At 46.3% G+C, this 23,717-nt stretch overlaps 1 protein-coding gene and 1 pseudogene across 2 annotated transcripts in view; both read left to right on the top strand.

The window, feature by feature from the left end:
- The window catches only part of TNR (tenascin R), a 413,177-nt gene extending 389,944 nt beyond the window's left edge, over positions 1-23,233 (top strand). For both annotated transcript variants that reach the window (XM_083157271.1, XM_083157272.1), the window contains exon 22: positions 21,604-23,233. In XM_083157271.1, the coding sequence (XP_083013397.1) occupies positions 21,604-21,714 (111 nt within the window). In that variant the 3' untranslated portion in view covers positions 21,715-23,233. The remainder of the gene's footprint in view (positions 1-21,603) is intronic.
- LOC146029950 (U2 spliceosomal RNA) lies at positions 13,325-13,492 on the top strand (annotated as a pseudogene).
- Positions 23,234-23,717: the final 484 nt, after the last annotated feature.

Genomic DNA, 23,717 nt, shown 5'->3' on the forward strand with positions numbered 1-23,717 from the left:
GCAGCCACACTGCTAAATATTTACAGTGTCAGTATCTCCCGCACGCCCCTCTCTATCAGCGGTCAGGGGGACACATCCTAGCTGGAGCATGCTACTGCTGCACTGTGCAGGCCTCTAGTGGGGCCGGGCGATGAGGGGGGGAGTATGAATATACTCAGGGTGCCCCCTCACCAGACAGACTACTGGTAAGCATGATGCCCCGCACTGAGAATTGTGCAGAAGGCGCAGAGCAAGATGAGAACAAAAAACGATGCAGGAAAACTGGCGTGAAATGCACAGCGTAACTTTCAAGACATTTTTTCATTTGGACTTTTCACATTGAAAGACAATAACAGACACATTTTTACAATGCACTTAAGCATACCTCCCAACTGTCCCGCTTATCACGGGAACGTCACGATATTTTGGGACATTCCTGCATCCCTCCCACCGCCGGCAGTGTCCCACGGCGGGGGGGCAGTTGGGAGTCCCCCCCTGTAGTCCGTCAATAGACGCTGTGCGCATGCGCACAGCGTCTATTCTTGCAGGTAGAGGGGCTGGCCAGCAGCTCACAGAGCTGCTAGACATGCCCCCACCGTGGCGGAAAACGGGGGCGTGGCCTCGTGGGGCCTTTCCGGTAGGCCACGCCCCCTTTTGGTAGGCCACACCCACCAAAAATTCGCCGTTCCGCCTTCACAGAAGTTGGGAGGTATGACTTAAGTGAACTCATGAAATGATAAATCTAGGAAAACAGTAGGTAAGCATATCTCCCAACTGTCCCGATATTAGTGGGACAGTCCCGATTTCCAGGCCTGTTCCGGTGTCCCACCCACGGACCGCAGTGTCCCGCAGGCGGGGGAGGTTGCAGGAGGTATATCACAGTGACTGCCAGAAGGAGCTGCCATGGGCGGATGTGAGGACTATATTTACTGCAGATCAGACAGATCGCCCTCTAGCAGCTATGTTTAGCTGCTACTAGAGGGCAAAGTGAAGTGGGGATCCTGCTGCCAGTAGTTGCCGAGCGCAGGCTGCTTTGGTCACGCCCCCTTCCCGCTAGGCCACACACACACCCCCGAAATTTTGGTGTGCACTGTCCCTCTTTGAGAGGATGAAAAGTTGGGAGGTATGGGTAGGCACGTTTATTTAGGAACAATAGCCCTAGAAGTCTAATACACAATCTTATAAAAAAAATGCATAAAGTTACAGGAAGTTCATGAACGTATATGGGCCATGGCTGACGTTGGCTAGTGTACATGGGGCTTAATTCTGAGCAAAAAGACATCAGACTTTGCAATCAAATGCAAAACGATTTTGTGGAATACTTTTGAAAAACTATTTGTAATTCTGAAGTCCATAAAATGCTGTTGTGCGAGGTTACAGCAGGCAAACAGCACATGTAAGGGTCAGCAGGCATTGAATATAAACAAGTCGGAATATTTGCAGCCACATCAAGCTGGGAAAGTTTGAAAAGCTGAACCGTATGCAGGGTTCCTTGCCTGGTGGGAGCAAGACTGAAAACTGAAGACTTAAAAGCAATGATTATAATTTCAGAGCAATCTCTTGATCTTTTTTTGTTCACTTTTCTCATACATCATAGAGTAGAAATGGTATTTTCTGCAGAATCAGATTCTGTATTGTGTTATAATTTCTTACTAAGAATGTACATTCAGGATAAATTCTGGTGTTCTGAATATGTTTAATGAAGATCTGAAGCACACAGTAAAAGCAATTTGCACATCACATACAACAGTATTCTATTCTCCCCCTATGGCCACCTATTCTATTATCCCTCCATGGCCACCTACAGTATTCCATTCTCCCTCTATGGCCACCTATTCTATTCTCCCTCTATGGCCACCTATTCTATTCTCCCTCTATGGCCACCTATTCTATTCTCTCTCTATGGCCACCTATTCTATTCTCCCTCTATGGCCACCTATTCTATTCTCCCTCTATGGCCACCTATTCTATTCTCCCTCTATGGCCAATTATACTATTATCCCTCTATGGCCACCTATTCTATTCTCCCTCTATGGCCACCTATTCTATTCTCCCTCTATGGCCACCTATTCTATTCTCCCTCTTTGGCCACCTATTCTATTCTCCCTCTATGGCCACCTATTCTATTCTCCCTCTATGGCCAATTATACTATTCTCCCTCTATGGCCACCTATTCTATTCTCCCTCTATGGCCACCTATTCTATTCTCCCTCTATGGCCACCTATTCTATTCCCCCTCTATGGCCACCTATTCTTTTCTCCCTCAATGGCCACCTATTCTATTCTCCCTCTATGGCCACCTATTCTATTATCCTCTATGGCCACCTATTCTATTCTCCCTCTATGGCCACCTATTCTATTCTCCCTCTATGGCCACCTATTCTATTCTCCCTCTATGGCCACCTATTCTATTCTCTCTCTATGGCCACCTATTCTATTCTATTCTCCCTCTATGGCCACCTATTCTATTCTCTCTCTATGGCCACCTATTCTATTCTCCCTCTATGGCCACCTATTCTATTCTCCCTCTATGGCCAATTATACTATTCTCCCTCTATGGCCACCTATTCTATTCTCCCTCTATGGCCACCTATTCTATTCTCCCTCTATGGCCACCTATTCTATTCTCCCTCTATGGCCACCTATTCTATTCTCTCTCTATGGCCACCTATTCTATTCTCCCTCTATGGCCACTTATACTATTCTCCCTCTATGGCCACCTATTCTATTCTCCCTCTATGGCCACTTATACTATTCTCCCTCTATGGCCACCTATTCTATTCTCCCTCTATGGCCACCTATTCTATTCTCCCTCTATGGCCACCTATTCTATTCTCCCTCTATGGCCACTTATACTATTCTCCCTCTATGGCCACTTATACTATTCTCCCTCTATGGCCACTTATACTATTCTCCCTCTATGGCCACTTATACTATTTTCCCGCCATGAGGGTCGTGGAACCCCACGAGGGAAAATAGCCCATGTAAGTCTGGTTTCCGATGTGGGAGAAACGACCAAACCAGTTTTACATCCCATGTTCTATATTGTTGTGTATTCCGAGGTGTGTACAGAAAAGGGCATATTTACTAATGTTCAGATTTATAAAAATCAGATTCTACTTCTCATTTATCTAACACATTCTAGAAGGTACAAACTAGCATCTGATTGTTTAGCATGGACAACGTCTTCTCTTCTATAACCCACACCATAGTAAATATACCCCTAAGTCACAGTGTAATGATGTTTACCTGTAAGTTGTAGTGGTGGATTTCACATAAGGGCTGTAGGAGGCCTGGAGATTAAAAAAGTCAAAGGGCCTTTTATAGAAAATGGAGGAGGTGAGGCCAATGCCATGTAGGCATGTAGAACCCCTACTCTATAAGCCCCAATGTCTCCTTAAATATATAAAAAGTATAAAAATTGCATGAATGTGTTAAATACAAATGTCATTTTAATAGCCAACCATGTGGCCAGCTGGTGATCATGCTGTCAATATGATGGGCCTATTTTTATGTCCATCCGCCCCATTTTTAATCTAGCCCTGGCTGTAGGTTTGCATCTTCCCCCAGTAAAATTCACCACCACCGCCCATAAGCCCCCAGTCTGTGCACGTACAGTGGCTTTGTCCCATCTTGGAAGTCCTGGGACTGCTGGTCTGAACTGTTAGCCATTGTAAGCTGCTTCTGCTTCTACCACGCCAGCAATACCTGGCTTCTAGACATGTGTAGCCGACACAGTCCCCAGAAGCCATGATTTTAGGGAATTTATTCTGTTTTTTGTGTATGTACAGTAAAACGGAATCCATAGTCTCTGGCCTTCAGTTTTCCGACATCGGAATCCCAACTGCCGTTGCTCCGACAGGCGAGCACAAAATAGCCCCTTGCGGGTTTTGTTCCTCTATCGGGGAGTGGACCCCCACAAGGGAGAATAGGCCCTGTCAATCGGGATCCTGACTGTTGGGCATATAATATTCGCGATCCTTATGACCATATAGTGACTTTCGGAAACCCTGACTATCAGGAGGTCATCCGGCACCCGCCCCCAATTAAAGCAATGATTGCTTTTAATAGATAAAAGCAATCATTGCTAATAAGTATCATTTTTATTTTTTGTTTAAGAAACCCACCTGTCAAGGCCCGGACTGGCAAATGCCAGAAGGGGCGATGGCCAGATAGACTGGTCTGGCAGTATAAAAGCATGGGCACGGAATGGAGCAGTTTGGCCAGCATTTAGAGAGGCCACGTCCTTGTAATTCGCACCATGCACCTGTGAGACTTGGTCACCGCCCCAATAATTTGTGTACACGCCCCTTTTTGTGTCTGCGCACGTCTATGGCACACACTGGCATACAATGCAAATGCCTCAAATTGGCCCCAGTCTCAAAGTCAGGTAAGTATACTTACCCTCCCCCCTAACCTTAGCCATCCCCCTGCAGCCTAACCACCCCACCCTGCCACCTAAACCCCCTGCTCTGCAGCCTAACCCTACCCCCCCAGCCCGCCGTCTAAGTATCTAAACCTAGCCCCTAACCTTCCACTCCCCGCAGCCTAACCCTAAGTTATCATGCCCTGTATCCCCAGTGACGAAACCTACCCCCCCTCTTCCTCAGCCGCACGGTCCCGCACCTTGCATACTCACTGTTTAGGATGCCGCTTGTCAGAACTCCAGCATCGTTATCCTGACTACTTTGCAGTTCTGGCACACTGGTTCGGTGTGTGGAATGCAGTTGTTGGCATACTGACCGCCGGGGTGCTACTATCCCCATAGGAATAAAACAAATGTGACAATAGTCCATTGTGTGGTCTCTGTATATTCTGGCAAGAGCAGAAATAAACAGGGGACAGCGACGGCCCTATTCCTCCATAAGAGTATGTGTAATTCTCCAGACAAATGATAAATGAAGCCAGTATTCCCAGGGCAGTTTTAATCTCTTTGTGAAATATAGATATTGTATATACAGCGAACTTCAAGTGTTAATCTTATTTATAAAAACTGGGGAAAAATACTTGCTGGTTAAACTGGGCAGCTAATTAAATACTCATGAATTACCGCGGTTCAAACATTTATTGCCAGCTAGAATTATATATAAACAAGCACCGCTGTCGCTATTAATGTGGACAATCACGGGAAAAAAATCAATTTTCTTTGTAGTACAAAACTGTGATTGCATGGCCGGAAAATAAAAATCTTATTGTAAACTCAAAATACAGTATAATTACAATTACCAGTACAATTGTATGTGGGCAGCTGAAAATATCTTTAAATGTGGTAGGGGGGAATTTTAAGTAGCTCTTGTTTCCTTCTGTTTTCCATAAGCACACAGTGAACCATGTGTGCGCAGTACAGTATTTCTAACTTCTGTTTAAGCGACACAAACCATATTGCTCATCTCACCAGAGACGTGCATTAGCCAACTGTCCAAATATTTATCCCTCCAAACGCATGTATTAACATTGTTACCGACTGTCCCTAATTTCCACGGACAGGCTCATGATGTGTCACTGGAATAGTCCCATTTTCCAAACTGGCAAAACTGTACAATTCTTATTATTTAGCAATTTAGTTCTTTCAATTCCTATTGTCTTGTCTTAACTCATTTATACTTATTTATGTAGAGCATACTTGCCTACGCTCCCTGAATGGCCGGGAGGGTCCCGCAAATCGGGTCCCCCGGGAAGGTGGGCAAGTCTCCCGCATTTTTGCAGGAGCCCCGGCTCCCCCCTTCCCCGTGGTAATAAACTCCGAATTTCGTGGGTTCCGCGGGGAGGGGGCTGGGCTAAAATGACGCGAATCGCGTAATTTCGTGTCATTTTAGCCCCTTCCCCAGTCCACAGACCAGCCAATGGATGCTGCTTCCAGTCATGGGGGTGGGGCTTGGTGACATCAGCTTCGCCCCGCCCCTAAAACGTAGACTCGCCTCGCCCCCCTTTCACTCCTCTCCGGGCTTCTCCCGGAGAGGAGTTTTTCAACGTCGGCAAGTTTGATGTAGAGTATTAAAAATTAAAAAAATTATATTACAACCGAGATCATTGAACATTCCACCATGGGGCTTGTGGGCCTGATTCAGAAATGGGCTCAGTCCCAGTGGATTGATTTCCTGACACTGCACAGTCGTCACCATCCGTACTGCCCCTGTATACTGCTGTAGAATAAAAGCACAGTCACTTGCGAATAAGCATTCATCACGAATATGGACTGTACTGTACATTCCATTTAGCGACCCACTTATTACTATTGATTGGTAGCTAAAATTTGTGTCTGTAACAAAAATCAGGTATTTAAAAGATGCTTCCGTGTCCAACCGCCTCGCAATGACACTGGTGAGATAAATGAAACTATACTGTGAGCAAGAACTGTACAATTGCTACGTGCCCCTTTCCTCATGAAGAGGGCTGCTTAATTACACATTAAAACACTTACATTGGCAAGGGCATCTGTGAGTTAGTTTAATTAGTCTCTTCAGGGCCGGTGCAAGGCACCGGAGCGCCCCAGGCGAGTCGGGCTGGGGGCGCCCCGGTGCCGGGGGGGGGGGGGTGGTGGTGGTGTGTGTGAGGTGTGGGGTGGTACCTGTCCTACCGGCGCTGTCTATTTCAATCTGGCGGCGGAGGCAGCGGGGGTCCCTGCAGTCTATTAAAAATCACGAGCGCTATCCGCCGGGCTATGCGGAAGCGCTTCTAGTGTGAAAACTCTGGCAGCACGCTGATTGGCTGAGATCAGCGTGCACCGTGCTGCCAGAGTTTTCACACTAGAAGCGCTTCCGCATAGCCCGGCGGATAGCGCTCGTGATTTTTAATAGACTGCAGGGACCCCCGCTGCCTCCGCCGCCAGATTGAAATAGACAGCGCCGGTAGGACAGGTACCCGGGCGGCATTTTCCGCCCTCCAGTGGCCGGCGCCCTAGGCAAATGCCTAGGTTTGCCTAGTGGTGGCGCCGGCCCTGAGTCTCTTGAAATAGTGCTGGGAAATAATTATTCATACTTGTCCTGCAGCATATAGATGATCGCACTACAATCCAGCCGTATGTTGTGTTCTTGTTCCTGGATCTATGGGATACTGTACCCTATGCTCACAATGATAATAGTCAGAGAAACAGCCCATGGGTTCACAAGGTAGAGTGCTTATATACAAGTCACACAACTTTATAGTGGCTTGTAGTATACAGCCATGGCAAAACAATGGCACCGCTTGGGGGAGCCGGCGCTGTGGGGGCTCATGGTCTCTGCATGGGTCTGGACTTCCATATGGAATCTGCTAAAAAATGTCCCTTCAAAAATTTTCGCTGCCTTGGAGGAGACCGATGCTCCCTGGCAACAAGCATGTAACCAACTGGTAAGGTTACAAGTAAAAAACACTGGCAATGAATTAGAAACCCCTGGGAAAAAAAGCCTCAAATCCCCTGTCAATGAGCATGAAAACCCTGGCAATGAGCATGTAACTCCTATCAACGAGCATGTAATCCTAGTAGCTAGCATTTAGGTAAAAAAAAATGATAATAAATGTATGGGAGGAAGGCAGAATTTTTGGGGGCAGAGGGCGCAAATTTTTTAGTTACGCCACTGGTATACAGCAATACTTAGCTTCCTCATACTGAAATAAACAATGTAGCGATGACATCAGAACGGGCTGAATATAATGTGCACTACATACTTAAGAAACTGTTGTGCATAATAATGCGCGGGGAAGGGGGCGGAAAAAGAAAAAACACGTACACCATTGACAGGATAAAGATTTCTGACTTTAATCGATTGTGATCAGTTACCAATAACTACAGGAGTTGCTAACAATCAGGATAATATTAAGTTAAGGCCCCCATACACCGAGGCGATTTGGTCCGATTTCGGCCGATTGTGACCAATCGGCCTGGTAAATCGGACCAAATCTTCCCTCCCTGACATGCAGTAGGGTCCGATGCGTGGTCCCGTGTGCATTGGACCCGACCATGTGGTCGGACCGGCAGGTCGTCCGACCACCTGTTCCTCCTGGCGGCATCGCGGGCGGGAAGCAGGAACGCATGCAATCCATCACAACAGAACGCATGCATCCCTGCCGCCAGGAAAGGTCCTGACGGCTCGCAGGCTGTCGGGTGTCCGTACACTGCTGCGAGACATCGCAGGCAGTGTATGGGCACCTTTAGGCTGCATCTACAGCGGCACATGGTGCTTCCAGACTCTACTCAGGCACAGTGACAGGGGGGCCCCCTTGCACTTGTCATTACTGGCTGCAAACTACATGGGGGAATATTACACTATCAAAACACAGAGTAAAGGCAGCATAAACTTGGTCAATGGGTAACTTCAGGGGATATATATATATATATCCTAGAGATCCTGTGATGCTTGGCAAGATTACATTAAGAGGCTGTTGAAACTGCTAAACAGTTATTTGTGCACTTTTGGATTGACTTGAGTCTGCTGAGAACTATCTTTTCCTTAATTGGAGAAATTTTGTTTCCCAAAAAACTGAAGCCGATTTGAGTCTGCTGAGGACCACCCCTCCTTTTTTTTTTTTTTTCTAAATTGGAGAGATCCTCCCCAAAAAACTGAAACTGCATACCTCCTACAGTATTAGGAGAGACCGTGGGTTGAACCCCTGTGTGAATCCACATTTATCAAGTCTGTGAGACTAAGATCACTCTAACGTGGCGGGATACAACAGAACATCTGTAACTCCACTAAATAAATTATATTCTGGAAAAAAAAACCTTTTCCCGCCCAACTGCTGGTGGTTATTCCAAAAAACTTTGAGAGACTTTAATATCACATACAAAGGATATATATCCCTTGTTTCGATTGGTTCATCGCCCCTGATGAAGTCCCAAGGGACGAAACGCATTGGGCAGCGGATTTGAACTATATGTGGCATATATATATATATATAAAATACTGCGAAATGAAAACTGAATGCTGGATTTGTACCTTGTAATAAATGTTATTTGTTTTTACCTGACTTTAAGTTTTATCTGACTCATTGTATGTAAAGCCACAGAGTGGTATATTTAGCGCACCCCTATCTTCTCTTTCTTTACCCTATCTAAATCTGTGCCTTTATTTAACAGCAAGGTACGATAGAGGTGCTGCTCTTAAAGCGCATTATTGGGGCCACACCTTTTTTGTCATATATATATATATATATATATATATATATATATATATATATACACACACACACATACATACATACATACATACATACATACATACATACAGTACATACATACCACATGAAAAGCATGTGTTTGTCCCTCTGCACCTTACTCTGTAGGAGACCTCACAGTCCCAGTGCTGCCTCTGATTAAAAACCCTCACATGACTGGGCTGCTGCTGCTGTTATCCATGGACCTGAGAAGCATGTAATGAGCTCCACCAATTAGAGCTCAGCACAAATGTCTCAGCCTCTGCCCTCTGGTGCAAAGTGTCATGGAACTTAGTCAACTCCCAGTAATGCACTGGACACTTGTCTCCCAATGCTCAGCACCAGTAATCATTGTCACGTTGGCAGATATGTGAAGCTGCAGCACTACCACTACTACTATTTTTTTTTTTTAAATATATGCCAACCACAGGGGGCCCCTAGCTAGAGGGGGCCCCATTATAATCCGGCCCTGCTCAGGCATATTCAGGAGTCCTGTGTCCTTATCACCATTACTGTGTGTCTGTATTTTGAATTAGTCCATATAGAAAAGTGTTTTACCTGATAAAGATCAAATATGATTAGTGGTATGAAATCTAATAGAGTAACACATTATTTGTCTGGGATATTAGGACAAAACAAACATTTTAAAATCCCATATGCTGCCTGTGCATTTTAGATTAGCAGATGCAGAGATGCCAGGCTCCTGTGTGAGTATAACAGAATGAGAACATAATATCATTCCACCTGGGTGCTATCTGTAATGGGCACTGCTGTGCAGCTTTCTGTAAATACTGTTTTCTTACAACCTCATCATTATACAGATGAGGCAGACACATCCAGTGTGATTGTCCAAAGAATGAATGATTGCCGGCGATATCGCTCCCTTCCGGACATTGCATGCTGAGTGTCGTTGTATGCATTCGGGAAGAGGGGGCATCGGGACCCAGGCCTGGCTGGGTGCAACTAACAGCCCCATGTCTGAGTGAAGAGTGCGCCACCTTCCCTCTTGGAACCACTGTCCACCTTACAGCAACATTTCCTAAATCTTGTCCTGCATGTTTTCCAGATAGCCTTACTGAATTATAAGTGAAATAATTACTACTACCCGTTGCTTTAAAATGAGTCTGTCAATAATTAACCACTTCGGTGTTATTCCCCGGAAATTGCTGCAGGAGCGGGCTTTCACAGAAGATATCCGGACAGCACCAGCGTCTCCCTTCCTTTTATCTAACACCCCCCCCCCATCCTTTGGGCGCCCCAACACACAAATTTCCGAGGGCCTGTACACTCTGTTGCACCCAAGCCCGCCCCCGACCATCCCCAAACTTCATTGAGCTTCTGCTAACAGCCAAAGGGGGAGATTCTCTAAGCGAAAAATGCGGTAAAAACCCCGTTATCGGGGTTTTTACCGCATTTTGGGATGCTGTAAGCATCCCCCGCCGCGATGCTCCATAGAAGCCAATGGGCTTCTACCGCCGCCCCGCGCCGACCCCCCCGCCGCCCCGCATCGCCCCCTCACCTGTATCCGGGCAGCACAGAGCTGTGCTACCCGGACCTGTGACCTCCTCCCTGCACTGATCCTCTTCCGGGTGCAGGGAAGAGGAGAGCCCGGCGCAGCAGCAGCAGCGCCGGGTGTGGGAGGGAGGGGGGAGCCACCGGGACCTGCTGGGACCCGGCGACTCTCACCGCAAAGGACAGCTCTTAACGCAAGAGCTGTCCTTTGCCTTAATTATCGCATATGTTACAACATATGCGATAATTAAATATGCGAAGGGGGGCGGAGATTCTTAGAGAATCTCCCCCAAAGCGAGAAGCAGCCGCATCAGGGGAGCAGGGGCTGCTGCAGCTTCAGTGGTGTGGTGGTGTGTGTTCTGGTAGGTTTGTCCTTCCCCAGGAAAACTCCCCTCTAAAGGAGTTAACACATCTATCCTCCAGCAAGAGGTATGAAAACATGCAGGGCAGGACAAGTGCATAGGGGAAAACCTCAGCTGCCCGAGGGCTCCGCCCCCTCCTCTTAGTGTCAGTTTCTTGATGGAGAAGAATTATGGATGAAATTTGTTGCTTTGTTTGTTTGTTTAAAGTGCCCATACACTATTATTTGAGAGGTTACTTGTGCACCAGGGCCCACCACAAAGAAGGGGCTACAAGCTATAACTAAGAAGGCATGTGCCACAGTCCGGCCTGAGGAGAGGAGGAGGAGAAGCCCCCCAGGTTCGGCAAAATTCTTCAATGATTGTCCACATTAATAGTGGTAGCATTTATTCAGTTTTTATTGCATAGTCAAAATCGCTGAAGGCCCATACACACACAACGATGTGTCAGTAACGACCCATTGTGAACTACCATCATTCATTTTCACCCTTGAAGTGAAAATGAACGACCTCAGCATTGCAGGTGATCACTGGTGCACGACGGATGACAAACAAGCACAAAAGATGCAGGACCTTTTTCGGTACTTCTTTACTTTCACGGCGCCACTAGATAGGACAGATAGGATATCGCGGTCATCACGGGCATTGAATGCACTAAAAAATCGGGTGTGACGCGATGCCCGCGATTTCCCATAGGGACCAATGTTAAATTTCTCAATTGACCCGATTTTTCTGTTCAATGCCTCAATTGACACGATTTTTCCATAGGAATCAATGTTAAATGGCCCACAGAGGCCAAATAGACACCCTGAAGTGTGAAATGGCCCCCACAATTGTTAACGCCACCCCACGATTAACGTGAACCCGAAGCGTGGCGAGCGCAGCGAGCCCGCGAGGGGCGGCGGTACGCGTCCTACGACCTTTTCATACCCCCACTATCCACGTCGGCGTGGAGTTGAGAATAGAATAGTGTGGCGAGCGCAGCCAGCCACCGAGCCCGAAGCGTGGCGAGCGCAGCGAGCCCCGCGAGGGGACGAGGATACCTGTGAAGCCCGCGAAGGGACGCGTTTACCTGTGAAGGTATCCGCGTCCCCTCGCGGGGCTCGCTGCGCTCGCCACGCTTCGGGCTCGGTGGCGCGCTGCGCGCACCACACTATTCTATTCTCAACTCCACGCCGACGTGGATAGTGGGGGTATGAAAAGGTCGGAGGACACCTACCGCCGCCCCTCGCGGGCTCGCTGCGCTCGCCACGCTTCGGGTTGACGTTGATCGTGGGGTAGCGTTAACAATTGTGGGGGCCATTTCACACTTGAGGGTGCCTATTTGGCCTCTGTGGGCCATTTAACATTGTTTCCTATGGAAAAATCGTGTCAATTGAGGCATTGAACAGTAAAATCGGGTCAATTGAGAAATTTAACATTGTTCCCTATGGGAAATCGCGTCGGTCGCGTCGCACCCGATTTTTAGTGCATTCAATGGCCGCGATGCCCGCAATTTCTAGTGGCGCCGTGAAAGTAAAGAAGTACCCCTTTTTCTATTGAAAAAACAAACAATGTTAAGGACCATAGCCAAATTGACCTGCATGCATGGACGATGGGTATGGTCTTTACCGACCCGCGGGTACGCGCATCGTTGGTAGTCGTCCGTCATTCACAGCATAAACACTAGACAATGTTAAAAGATTCACCTCATGAATGACCCTGAACGAAGTCCTTCTGGGTTGTTCAGGAGGTGATTTATAATGGGGTCGTTCATCATCCTTAAGAAGACATCGTAGTGTGTGTATGGGCCTTTAGAATGTGTCCCTATTGCTCCGTGTTTACACAGCAGGTAGTCAAATTCTCCCTGCTACAGCTGTGTGTACGCCCCTAAAGTTTTGCTCCTCTTGGAATTCACACTACCACCACACAACAAAGAATTGTCCCATTCACTCTATTCCTAGAGAATAAATTCTGCTACATGGAAATGTACAAAGACAGAGTCCATTCCTCATCAGGGCAAAGCGGATGCAGGATCCCAAAAAAATCACCAGAACTCTGGAACAGCCACATAAAATAGAGCCCTGAGTACAGGTACTTGTACAATGATCAGCTAAATCATGAGTATATGTGTAATATCAATTTCTAAGGGGATTATGCTCCTCCCCACAAAATAACGCATTGCTTTTGCACACCAGCTGAAGGCACATTCGTACAAATATCCGTTTTAAAAATCAACACCCAATATCACCAGTATTCAGCCAAATATTTTCCCTTTGTAGAACTAGCTCACAAACAACTCTATAAACTTGCTTAAAAATAAAAGTTGTCACAGCAACAATGTAACTAAACAGCAATAACGCTTCACTTCTCGGCCTTTTGGCTAAGATCAAGTGTAGTATCTGTTCTTATCAGTGTGTAGCTCACAAGCAACCCTATAAACTCGCATAAAAATAAAATAAGGTACTTGTGTAGTTTCACGGCGCTACTTACGTAGTCAGTGTAGTGTCCCTGACGCTCGTGCATCTCAGGCCGGGACCCGCATGATCGCCTCTCCGCCGGCAACCGCCAGCGCAGGGGATCTGTCGGTTACCGGCACTGTGTGAGAGGCGCTCACTAGGCTTGCCAGGGATGCCGGGGACAGAGCTGCAGCTAGCAGGGACAGTACGGTGACTACACTGCCTGACGGGGGGCACTACACTAACTACGCAGGGCTGCCGCGGGGACTCTACGCTAGGCTGCCGTTGGCCTACGCTGACAGTGTAGCACAAGTGCCTAAAATAAAAGTAGTCACAGCAACAACGTGATAAAACAGCAATTACGCTGTGATGCCACAGGTTATAGGATCATAAATTATATCTAAAGTGTTCTCAGGATTAAGATAGTAGCCTCTGATTAGAATATATTACATCACTTCTCTATTTAATTGTAGTGGTTTATAGCACTTAGTAGTACAGCCACCTGCTTAATAAATGTATCCCTATGTGTTTGTTTTGTAAGTACAGTACTTATAAAATATATTATAATTAAAGTGTTAGTTAAGCATGCCCCTCTTTTCTCCTGTTCAGTTTATCCATGTTTCATAATGCCGGTCTGTATAATTATGTTCAAAACTATCTACAGTATTTCTCACATGACACAGGGCAGTATTCAATGAGAAAAATTTGCCGTGTTTTATGGCGAGTTTGTGCTATTTTCGCGTTGGAAGGAGCATTTTGCTCTCCAAAAGTGAACCACCCTATTCAATGTGATATTTTCGCCATCTTTTTAAGTGATTTTCGCCGTGTCTCTCCGTGTAGCAATTCTCCATCTTTTCATGGAGAACTGGAATGTGAACTTTTAAACTAAAAGTTTTTTTTTTTTAATTTTGGTGTAAAAAAATCAGGATTTTTTTTTCTGTGAAGGGGCATGTTATTTTTATTCATGTGCTTATAGCACATGAATATATATTTAATTTAAAAAAAAAAAATTTTTTTTTACACAGAGCAGCCAGCAGGGGGCCAGAGCTCTCGAGCCGCTCATTAGATATTCATATATTCACTGCACCCGATCATTACATATGCACGATCGGGTGCAGTGAATACTAGGTCCCCCGCTGGCTATAGGGGGGGGGGCAGCTTGTGCTGCCTGGGTTCCGGGGAGCCCTCCTCCCCTCCACATATGTTCTGGGGCAGCCAGGGAGACTTTAATCTCCCTGGCTGCCACCGTCCCCCGGCTCCCTGCCAGCTCCCTGCCGCGGACGCTCGTCCGCTGCAGGGGTTAAGACTCGCCGCGAGTGGCGGCGAGTCTTAACCACATTGAATAGTGGGAGCAGGAGTGGCAGCGAGCCCTCCGGAACAGGGCGAGTGCATGGCGAGAGAAAAAATCTCTCGCCATGCACAGAGAATTTTTCTCATTGAATACTGCCCACAGGCTGGGTACACATTATGCCGACAGATCCACTAACTATTTTGGGTAGCCTACATGCTCACCAATCGGCCACTCAATATGTCTGTCCAGGCATCATAACGGGGCAGACATTCAAATGAACTCACCTAATTATGACATCATTGTCGGCAATCTCTGCAGCTGACGTATGGGACAGTCGGCAGTTTTGCTGTACACACAGCCAGACCTGCAGTTATGCGAACAAAGGGGGGTATTTACCAATCGGTAAAGAGTAGGCGCCAAAGGTGGGGTGTATGTGTCGCAAGCAGCTCACACCAAGGAGTAGTCAGTTCCTTGAAACAAATATAACAAAAAGAAAAAGGGAAGTGGAGCTCTAGATATCAAATCAAATATAGTATATAAAAAAATGTGGGTGATCAATTGGTATCACAAAATAAACAAAATTTATTATACATAAATAAAACAATCTCCTAATTGCTGACCAAATAGTGCACTTAATTCGATAAAATTATTAATAAGAATATTGATAAGAATTGGACTGAGCAATATACTTAGTACAGTCTCCTGCTTGCATATGATCCCAGTGGCAAACGCAGGATTTTTAGAAGGGGGTTTCCAGAGGGGTGGAGCAAAGCACGGAGATGGACACTTAGGTGACCCAGTATATGCCGGGTCAGTTAAAGTATTATAGATAGACCAAATGTATAATAATATACATACATACAGGGGCATCAACAGCAGTGTAAGACCCCTGGGCATAGCAATGTATTGGGGCCCCTACCGATCCTCCAGCGGTAGGGGTGGGGGAAGCTTTGATGTCCTGCGGGTGGTTGGGGGTATTATATCAACCGCTCAGCATGTAGGGCCTGGGTCAGTAATTTCCACTAATTACCCCTTTACTGCACAGATGGTGGGAGATGGAGTGGGAGAAGGGGGCATTGGGCTGAATGAAGGGGCCCTGATACATAACTTCCAGGGTGGTAGAGGATGTTTAATATGCAGAGGAGGGGTGTATAGTGGAGTGGGCTCATTATTCAATTTATTCAATTTTCTGGTGTGAGGACAGCTTGCTTGACTGCCGATATCTCCAGTTCCCGGAAATAGATTTCTTAGATTTTAATGGAATTAAAAACTAGAGAATCCCACCTACCAAATGGTATTGGGTACTAGGGGATCAGAGTTCAGGAGGCAAAGCAATCTGCCCACGAGTGTATAATACTACATACCAGCTGCTCGAAGGCTGATATCTCTGGTTCTGGGAACAGTAGAGACAAGCTACTGGTGTCTCTCAAAGGGAAAGAGTCCTAGATTTTGGAATATAACCTCAGAAAAACTCTAAGTCAGAGAGAACCTGAAATATCTGACTGTGAATAACAGGCTTGGATAAGGACCACTGCTTTGAAGTCAGATATCTCCGGTTCCCAAGGGCCGATTTTTACAATTCTTCTACCCATGGAAAGAGGGGACCCTCAGCTTTCAGCTGAGGGCCCTCAGTCTCCTGGGGGGGTTTCTGGGTACTCAGAACCCCCCCTGCGTGCGCTACTGGATCCTGAGTGGAATTGTCCTCCTTATTTCTTTAGCTGGAAATCGTTGTGGTGGGTATCCATAAAACTATGCTGGGGATTTGCCGATGTGTCTCTTTGTTGGATGACAGGCACAGACTGATGAAAGGCAACCCAAGATTATGCCGGTGGGGGTGTCCCAAAGTTCTATTCCAGTAGGGAGGGAAAAACTCAAGTGGATATTCAAGTATGGCAAGCTATAATAACGGAGTATTCATCTGTTATGCTCCAAGGTCCAATGTTAATAAAAGCTCTGTATACTGACGCGTTTCGTTGTCCAAACTTTTTCAAAGGAATACTGTTCAGTGTCTGGTCAGGCTATTTATACCGCTCTGGGATGCCTCGGTAATCGCTCCCGGCACATGCTTTGCAGGTCCGGGCCAGGCTGGTGAGGAGAGTCAGGCTACAGTGTTCCTAATCCAATTGTAAGGGCTCAGAAGATATATCTGCTGGATATAGTGACATGGCAGTGCTGCATGGCTGACCTGATAGGTCTGTAAATTATGTCTTTCACAGACATATCGAGTGTGCAAATCCAATATATATATCGTTCAAGTGTGAAACAAGAGATCATTCCGTCCTTTGTTACCTCATTCTGATGTGTACCGCGTATACAGTATGTTGACCTGCTGGCAGCCATATTATCCGTGTACGTATCACTCCACTGTGTACCCAGCTTTTATCACAAATAAACTTTGGGTAGAATCGAAAATGACTTTCTTGGATAGGACTTAACTAAATTTATTTATCTTCTGATTCCAACAATCTGGTCAATTATCCACAAAGTGGCTCCGACCTCAGCATTTTGGAAAAGTATGACCAGGAGCTTACACATATCAGACCACAATCCATTTATGTACCCATAGTAAACAAGATAGCATTGACTTGGATAGCAGCTGGTATAAAATTCCCGATTAATTGATCATTTGTGGATCTATGACAATAATGTTCTATACTTAATGCAGAGAACAATCAAGTCCTTCAAATACACCACTTAGTTAACAATAACCTCAAAGAAACATCATTAAAAAAAAAAATTCTACCAATTAGAACGTACATAAAATACCTAATCATTTAGAATGAAAAGAGAGCACACATGGCACTGTGTATATATGTTTGGTATCCCTTATCTTAATATCCATCATCCAAATTATTCTGAAAACCATACATTCGAGAAAGTGAATATTTTTTTTGCTAAAAGCACTACTGGGGACATCTATAAGAGCACTACTGGGGACATCTATAACAGCACTACTGGGGACATCTATAAGAGCACTACTGGGGACATCTATAAGAGCACTACTGGGGACATCTATAAGAGCACTACCGAGGACACAGGGCCGGTGCAAGGCACCGGAGCGCCCCAGGCGAGTCGGGGTGGGGGCGCCCCGGTGCCGGGGGGGCTGTACCTGTCCTGCGGCTGTGTATATAAAGCTTGCTGCGGCGGCAGCGGGGGGTCCCTGCAGTCAATAAGAAATAACGAGCGCTATCCGCCTGGCTACGCGGAAGCGCTTCTGTTGTGAAAACACTGGCCGCACGGCGCACGCTGATTGGTCAGCGTGCGGCCAGTGTTTCCACAACAGAAGAAGCTTTATATACACAGCCGCAGGACAGGTACCACCGCGGCACGGGGGGGGGGCGAAATGCCGCCCTCCAGTGGCCGGCGCCCTAGGCAAATGCTTAGATTTGCCTAGTGGTGGCGCTGGCCCTGCGAGGACATAATATGTAACTGCCACTAAATATGTGCAAGGACATGATTGCTTGACATTTAAATTCAGTACCTGAGGTAGTATACAAATTTTGTTTCATGTTTTTAAACCTTGTTTTATGCACAAATAAAATATATTTGTGTGTATTTTATGTTTGATGTGTTTGTACAACATAACTGCAAATTATGTCAAGATACATAATTGTAATATAAAAATACAGTATTCTGAAATACGGAATAATCCATTATCCAAAATTCTTCTGGTCCCGAGCATTTTGAGTAAAGGATACTCAACTTGTATTAGCAAACATAAAGATTAATAAGAAGGCAAATAAATGCACACTGAGAAGAAAAGAACGTATCGGAAATGGTTAGTCTGTGCTAGTCACTAAAGATGGGTCACTTTATAGGAGAAACTCATTCAATATTGCAATATTAAAAGAAAATGAAAAGCGAAGAAGTGAAAACAGCCATCCCTGTAATTAGTACAAGTAAGTAATTTATGGACACAAAAGTTCACAGAAAACTGCTCATTTAAACTAAAATCACAGGTTTATCTGTAATCTCCGATTCCAGCGGGAGATATAGAGAAACGGCAGCTAACGGCGCGCAAAATGCAACGAAGCATCTGCAGAGTTCCAGATCCTCAGCGCTGTCTATTCAATAAAATATATAAGCTAAAAATAAAATAGAGATGACAGAAAATCTTTGGCATTTACAACTATTCCAGATAAGCTATTTTCTTTTGGTAACTAAGTATGCCCATTTTGGGGTTTTATATTAATCTGTACGGTTACCTTAGATTGCACCCTGAACGCTCGCTTGTCTTTTAACTTCACATTTCAAAGATGAATCCATTACGGATTTCAGATTGTGATAAAAGGCTTTTATCGACCTCTGTAACATAGAACGTGCGGGCTTTCTGTTGCATTTGTATTTTATTTCATTACTTATTGACAACGGGCCTAATTCAGACTTGATCACAGGACAAATTTGCTCTCAAAACGATCAAAGTCATGCTGCACTGCAGGTGGGGCTGATGTTACATGTGCAGAGAGTTAGATTGGGGGGGGGGGGGGCGGTATTTTATTTCCGGGCGGGGTAAATACTGGCTGTCTTAATTTCACACTGCCATTTAGATTTCAGTCTGAACACACCCCACCCAAATCTAACTCTCTCTGCACATGTTACATCTGCCGTGGCATAACTAGAAATTTTGCGCCCCCATGCCAAAAAAGTTTCTGGCGCCGCTCCCATACATTAATTCTTTTATTTTTACATGCTCCTTGCCGGGGGTTTCTATTCTTGTTGTCAGGGGGTTACATGCTTGCTGCCTTGGGTTGCAGGCACTGTAAAGACAGGGGGAGATGCTGAGCAGAGACGGGTAGATATGCTGGGCAGAAAGATGGGTAGATATGCTGGGCAGAGAGCGGGGGGAGAGATGATGGGCAGAGAAAGGGGAGAAAGATGATGGGCAGAGAAAGGGGGAAAGATGATGGGCAGGGAGAGGGGGACAGATGCTGGGCATGGAGAGAAGAGATATGCTGGGCAGAGAAAGGGGGGATATTTACTGGGCAGGGAGTGTGGGGACAGATGGTGGGCAGGGAGTGTGGGGGCAGATGGTGGGCATGGAGAGGGGGGACAGATACTGGGAAAAGAGAGGGGGGACAGATACTGGGAAAAGAGAGGGGGGCAGATACTGGCCAGGGAGAGGGGGGGAAGATGCTGAGCAGGGAGAGGGGGGCAGATACTGGGCAGGGAGAGGGAGACAGATGCTGAGAGAGAGAGATGCTGCAGGGAGAGTCAGGAGCTACAATGGAGGCAGGAGGCATATGCTGTGAGATCCTCCGTGTTCCAGGGATCAGATGAGCTCCTCCAATCAGGGGCACTTCTACTCAGCATGTGCCTGCAGAGCACCTTTAATCAGCTAGGCACTTGCTCTGCTCATGCTGGCCCTGTGCTGAGTTGATTAGGGGGGAGGGGCTGGGCACCACAGAGAGCCGCGGAAAGTGCAGGCAGGGACTTCCCCTGCTGCTTCTGCTCTCAGTACCGACAGAAGTTCTCTCTCTCTTCTGCTTCCGGCGCTGCTGCTCTACATTGACAGGTGCAGCAGCGGCCAGAGAGCAGCCACAGCCCCCAACTCACACAGGTCACTGCACCATGACCCTGCGCCCCCGTGGCGCTGGCTCTCCCCCCGCCACCGCTAGGGCTGCGGAGCCCTAGCTACGCCACTGATCTGCCCCACCTACAGTGCACATGGTTTTGCCCATTTTGAGAACAAATTTGTCCTACGATGAGGTCTGAGTTAGGCCCTTCATTTTAAAAGCCTAAGACCTTCATTTACTAAGATAAAATTGCAGAACCTAACTCATTTATTACTGCCTACTCTAAAGCCGGGTACACACTAGTACGACCGGCATTCGGTCCGCTTTTCATGACAATTTTCATTGAGCAAAGAACTAGCAATATTGAGCGTATATGCTGTACAATCTTGCAAACAACCAACCGATATATATCATATTGTTTCTTTGTATTTGATTTATCGTTGCTCCCAGGGATGGTCTGAACCTTTAAAACATCCCTAGCATTATACCTTCTTCTTGTGCACCCAATATGCACCTAAAAGGGGTGTGTCCAATTCTCACAGCATGTGTTGCCCCATTTTTCAATGCGCCCTAGAGATGTCATGGGTATGCCAGGAATCAAGGAGCTTATTCTCTCAACACCCCCCAATCTCTCTGTTGTTGGACGTCCAGCAGCTCTTCTAGAATTTTACTGTCTGGCTATAGGTGCTCCTGTACATCTTACAACAAAAATCTTTAATCACTGGCCAAATCGGAACAACGTATTATCTGGTTATCCGGTTGGCCATACACACTAGACAATGGGCCTGATTCAGCAAGGCTCGCCCTGAAACGCTGCCCTGGGAAACGTCCGCCCCCTTCCACCTAATCCCCTTGGTAACACGCAAGGGGATGTACGCAATTACATCCCCTGGCATGCGGTCGTAAGGGGAGTGACATCATTTGGATGGTCGCCAACCATCGAATGATATGTCTCCCCTTTGGAAATAAAAGTCAGTCTGAACTGACTTTTATTTTCTCCGGTGTCTGCTGAAGAGGGGACGTTCCACTGATCCAGCCCCCTGTCCGTCCCCGCCCACCCCCTCTGGAGCAATGGCTTGTCCAGTGTGAGACAAAGCCACTCGGTCCCGAGGGTGGCTCACATTCGCATGCGCAGTCCCCCCTCAATTGGATTCGGCCCCGTCCGATCCTTAAAGAATCACCCCCATATTGAGGTAGATGATTTGTTATTATGGAACACCCCAATAGGGCTTCAGTTTGTACCCGGAATTACTGTATCATTTGTAGCTGCTCTATGTGCTTACAAACCTTCCTGTAGAACCTTAAAGGGGTTCAAAAAAGATAACTACTGTATATGTTTTTAATTTTTTTTTTCTATTTTTCCCATCTTTCCATTATAGGGAATAAACTGGTATCACTGGAAAGGCCACGAGTTCTCCATTCCATTTGTGGAGATGAAGATGAGGCCCTACAACCAACGTACTATGAAGAAACGCTCCCTCCATCTCTGATCTTTATCGACCTACCAAGCACAGACGTCCAGTACTGCACCCACATTGACCTAGTGCTGCCCTCTACCACACTGCTGGTCCAGCACAAACATTTATACTCAACATCCATCTCTTATCCCAGTGGTGGGCAATATTATATTTTCAGAGACCTTGTATGGAGCCCCTTTTCTGCTACTCGGCCTGCAAGTTTTTTAACTGTGCCCTGAATTATAAAAAATACTGCATGCTTTCATACCGCCCAAGCAGGAAGTTAATCCATGGTTGGCTGGTCATGTGGTTCACTCGAAGAAGTCAACACTATCCAGTCATGGGTTACTTTGTCCTGCAGGCTGTTTGAATGTGTTGTGCTGGCAGTTCACTGTCCCAAGCTCTAGAACACAGGGCTAGGGGGGTACATTTCTCCTCATCATGGAGGAAAATTGGTGAACCTCCTGAAAGCAACACTCTGCCCACCACTGTTTAAGCCTATCCCTCTTTCACTACCACTGATACATAACTATGTACAGGAATGACGTCATCCAATGTAATTTGTCCCTGCCCTTCTTTCCTTTATTTCACCCTCCAATGTACAGTATGCTCCTTTCCCATCCTTTTCCATAAAATAAGTCATTTTATCCAACACCTGTCTACACACAGCTCCCGAGCCTTTCCCTGCACCATCCCAGGCTCCTCCTCACCTGTCCAGTACTGACGCTGTCATCCAGTCAGCTGTTTTTGTTACCATGTGCACCGTGTCCGTAGGGGCATGGTGCAGTATTATTGTCTACTTACCTTGCTCTCTGTCGATGCCAGCAGTCTCCCCCCCCCCCCCCCGACCTTTTAGTTCTCCCCAAAGAAACGTCTGCGGTCAGAAGATTAATTGTCTTGCTAACAATGTGCCAAATGTTGTCCCCTCTTTCTTGCACCTCCAAATCTTTTTGATTAATGGAAATCTCTTTATATAATGGCTGGTGTCTGCAAGAAGAGTGGAATCCCCTGTAGCACTGAGGACACAGCAGCAAACCAGGAACCTTCGATACCTTTCTCCCACCAGCATCTATGACACCACCGATCTTCTCCATACAAGATTCAGCACTTCTCATTGTGTTGGGATTTGTCCTTGCTGATTTGCGTTGGCCAGAAGAGGCGTATGAACGCCTTGTTGCCTTACAGCCTAAGGGTTCAGCTGGTTTGGCCAGTTTCCAAATTTATGAATTGGGGTATTTTGCTGTCACTGAGAATATAATTTATGTCCTGCTATACAGGAGATCCAAATACTAGTTTCCCTCTATAGACGGGTCCTGATACCGGGAGAGCTTAGTGCTACGTAGGTGGCACTTCCAGTGTGGTGAGTTGGGTAATGGAAGATTGGGAAGCAGCTCCCTAACTGCCAAATAAAAGACTACTGAGAGGTGCCTGCAACAGGGTTAATTGCCCTATTAAATCTTGTATCTCTAGTTCTGGATGCTGTTAGCTGATGTATAGATCCTTTTTTTAATGCATTTTCTATACGTTATTAAAAGATTCCGATGGGATGATATCTGTTTGTTTGCGTCTCTTTCGTGGGCAGCATGTGCTAGATCCAGTGTATTCGGGAAAGCATCTGCACCAATCTTTCAGATCTTCCAATTTCTTTCTGGCAGAAAAATAGATGACCCTGTTCTGTCTACAAAAGACCTTCGGTAAATCACAGCCCTGCACTAAAGTGATACATTGGAGGTCTGCAATGTTTTGGGGGGGGTGGGGAGCAATATTAATGATGCTGCAAATGCAGCCAATCAATTTACTGGAAATGAACAACCCACCGGATTTTAAACTGGCTACTGCCACAAGTGAAAGTGCTGAAAAAGATAAAATATGAGAATGGTACAGTATTATAATGCTATCAATCGCTTACAGAAATGATTGACTAATAAGGCACTTCTCTGTCCAGATAGAGATGTGTCCTCATAGACCAGGCATAGAACAACGATGGTCCTCCAGCTGTTGTGAAACTACCCAGTCTACTAGTTCCATCATGCCGG

The sequence above is a fragment of the Crinia signifera genome, chromosome 8 (assembly GCF_055691185.1).
Source record: "Crinia signifera chromosome 8, ASM5569118v1, whole genome shotgun sequence".
In the NCBI taxonomy this organism is placed as follows: Eukaryota; Metazoa; Chordata; class Amphibia; order Anura; family Myobatrachidae; genus Crinia; species Crinia signifera.